This window comes from Chelonoidis abingdonii, chromosome 3, assembly GCF_003597395.2.
Source record: "Chelonoidis abingdonii isolate Lonesome George chromosome 3, CheloAbing_2.0, whole genome shotgun sequence".
Classification (NCBI taxonomy): domain Eukaryota; kingdom Metazoa; phylum Chordata; order Testudines; family Testudinidae; genus Chelonoidis; species Chelonoidis abingdonii.
Window position 1 is genome coordinate 91128475 of NC_133771.1, and position 3473 is coordinate 91131947.

Below are 3473 nucleotides of genomic sequence, written 5' to 3' on the forward strand. Positions count from 1 at the left end.
CCTGCCCCTGGAAATTTCCACTACATGCATTTGATGAAGTGGGTATTCACCCAAGAAAGCTCATGCTCCAAAACGTCTGTTAGTCTATAAGGTGCCACAGGATTCTTTGCTGCTTTTCATAGTCATAATCTGTTTTGTTCACTTTGTCAACCTCAGACATTTTCTTTCAATCGCCTCAATAAGCATGGATTTTACAATAGAAAGCTTCCCTCTCATGCTGCACATGCTAAAGGAATTTTCCAAGAACACACTGCCAGGAAATGTAGAGAATTACTTTAGTTCAAACAATACAATTCCTGTGAACTCCTAATCTTATAGTTTGTCTCCCTTTCCCCACATCCTCAAATATGAAGTGTTTATGCTTCCAAGTTCATTTAACTTAATACATAAAATATTATACAACTGGAAACCTGTTTAAACCTACTAATAAAGTTTCAAATCTAATATTTCTCAACCCTTGGGGACATGACTTTTTATAATATTGTGGAATAACGTAAAATAGTGAGGTCTGAGAAGCTATATACTGAAGCTTCCCATGAATAGGCACAAAGCAAAGTTTCCTTTCATTATGGGCATAATGAACAAGATTACTTTGCTCAGTCACATGAGGTGATGATTGGAGCCCTGGTTATTGCTGAGGCTGGAATGCAGGGCTCATGTCCTAGGTGCATGTGAAGGATTCAGCAGAGTGGGAGGTTTGGATATTGAGAGACGCTCTTCTCTTTGCATTCTCCTTAATTTTTTTAAACACTCTTTTACTTGTGTTCTCACAGATTACGGCAGGGGTCTCAAACACGCGGCCTGCAGAGTTATTTGCTGCGGCCCGCTAACCTCCCTGCCCATCTGGAGTTATTTCCTGCAGTCGCTGAGCTCTCCTCCACTGCGCTGCATCCCCGCTCCTCTGCCTACCTTCAGGTGCTTCCTGCCGCCAAACAGCTGTTTTAGAGGTGCTTAGTGCTTTCCAGGAGGGGGGAGGGGGAAGAAGCGGGGAGCCACATGCTCAAGGTAGGAGGCAGAGAAGAGCGAGGCTGAGGTGGAGATTTGGGGAAGAGCTTGGAATAGGGGCATGGAGGGAGCGGAGTTGGGGACTTTGGGGAAGGGGTTGGAATGGGAAAGGGAAAGAGGTGGGAAAAGGTAGGGCCTCATGAAAGGCGTGGAGTAGGGGCGGGGGCTTTTGTATCTTTACATGAAAAGGTGTCAGTGACGTGGCCCTTGGGCCAATGTACTAGTTCTCTTGTGGCCCTCATGGTGATTTGAGTTTGAGATCCCTGGATAACAGCTTTCGCTTTCCATCTCAACTTGATGTGCCTGGCAGATTGTCTCTTTCTTCAACTCAGAGGGCACCAATCAAGTACCTAGAGGTTAACTTTCCTAAGAGATGTTGTTTACATTTTAAATAAAGGGACAGAGTCAACTTAAAAATATATCTATATACTGCCATCTGAAAATTCTGTACTTAAGTGTTGTTACGAGTAACCCCAAAGGCTACTGGTAATTGAAAGATAATTTAATCTCTATTTTTCTTTTTTTTCCAGTCTGTTTATTTGTATGTTGGACAGCACTCTGCGTAGTCACTTTCGCTCTTTTGTTAATGGTCACTTCCATTACGCCTTTACTGTTGTAGGGGATTAACTGTGATATCTTCTCAGAGTGCCCACCAATAACAGCAGCAGCAAAGCTAGAACCAAAGAGGCAGCAGGCAGGTGTGAAGAGATAGAGAGAGAACTCCAACGGAGGGGGGGAGAGGTGGAGGAAGCGGAGGGGTCCTGATTATATGTAGTGGTGTGCCCTCATTTTCCCACAAAATATCCTTATTTTAAAAAGGATCCTGGAAGAAGAACCTTGTATTTTTTTTTTATTTTTTTTTTTTTTTAAATCTCAGGAAATATGCTCTAGTAGAAAAATTGTAATTTTTTAAAATATGGTCAACTTCAATCTGAGAAAGTCACTTTACAGGAAAAGGTAGGTGTCCCTGTCAGCTTAGCACCTCTAAATTAAGCCCTGCTTAAACTTTTATTTTCCTTGCTTGTATGTGCTTTAGTATGGATTTCTTGTTTAAACCCTAGATGGGGACAGATTTTTTTTTTAATTCACATTGTGCTGGTTCAGCGTATGCTATGAAAATTCAAGTCACCCTGATCGTTGTGCATTTCATAGTAACCTTTAAACGTTTTAACACCAAGTTTTCTGACATCTTTAGATCACAAGGGTAAACTTACTTCAGCAGCTCTAGGATAGCAAGCACAATATCATTGACGTAACAGAAACCAGATGCCTCTGACTTCTTAGCATGATGGAGTCCTCCAGCCCAATTAACAGCCATGTCAGTCTGTTGTCTATTTAATTTTACTGCCCCAGCTAAAAATCATCAAGGAAAAAAAAAGTGAATGTCTTTGAAAGTACTGGAAGAAAAACTGATAACATTTCTTGTAACAAGACCACCTCTTTATGCCACTTCTTTCAAGTCCATTTTGGACTTGCAGTTTTTAAAAACTTTATATTACCACCAGATTTGGTGTTAAACCATATGACAGATTTGATGCTTCACACAAAGCCACATACCACACACATTACTATGATCAAGTGCTCAAAAGCTTGTCTCTCTCATCAACAGACTATGGTCCAATAAAAGATATTACCTCACCCACCTGGTCTCTCTACTATCCTGGGACCGACGTAAGCAGCGTTGTTGTAGCCATAACTATTAAAGCATTGTACTGATTGGTTTTAATTGCTACTGCCATATTAATATATTAAAAAAAAAATATCAAGAAAATCACAAAGCCCAGGTAAACACCATATGCCTACCAACAGAGCCTCCTGTTGACAGCTGGCAGAACTCAAACAGTCCATCAAACACAGGACAATCTTCTCCAACATTAACTGTGTAAGAAAAATGTTGTTAGTTTTCAAGTGCATAGTCCTAATATATACAGAGGTATTACAAACATATTACTCAAAAACACTCAAATATAACCAGCAGTATGGTTATTGTTCAAGTTCAGCTGACATTTTCACTGCATTCCACGTTTTTAGCAGTTTAGTGATTCAACTGTACATTATACATTATGTACATTGACATTTTCAGCATATAGATGTACTTTTTAGGAACCAGAATTGTTTGTAGATGAATGAACCTGAATTGTTGCTTAAGGTATTTAAAATTTTACACACAAGTCAGATGGAGTAATTTTTTTTTTTTTACTTCCAGAGAGCTTTGACTAAATATTGTGTGTAACAACACAGTTTTGCAACACATTAAATACCTCTTTGTAGAGAATATAAATGTAACTCAAGTACTATAGTTTTTTATGAACATTTCAATGAACTTTGTGATCTCCATTAAGTTCCTTCCAATATTAACTTTTAATCTTAGCCAATCTTCCCCTCCAGCTAATAAGCCATTCCTATATATTCAGCCCAGTCTTCTTCCTCCACGTACCAGTGTTTTTAACTTCTCCTATCATTTCTGT

The 3473-nt window shown here is 39.4% G+C and overlaps 1 protein-coding gene across 2 annotated transcripts in view; it reads right to left on the bottom strand.

Moving 5' to 3' along the window:
* The window catches only part of HDAC2 (histone deacetylase 2), a 48041-nt gene that overhangs the window by 29701 nt on the left and 14867 nt on the right, over window positions 1–3473 (bottom strand). For both annotated transcript variants that reach the window (XM_032780007.2, XM_075063898.1), the window contains 2 exons: window positions 2809–2883; window positions 2220–2358 (listed from right to left, as the gene is read on the bottom strand). In XM_032780007.2, the coding sequence (XP_032635898.1) occupies window positions 2220–2358; window positions 2809–2883 (214 nt within the window). The remainder of the gene's footprint in view (window positions 1–2219; window positions 2359–2808; window positions 2884–3473) is intronic.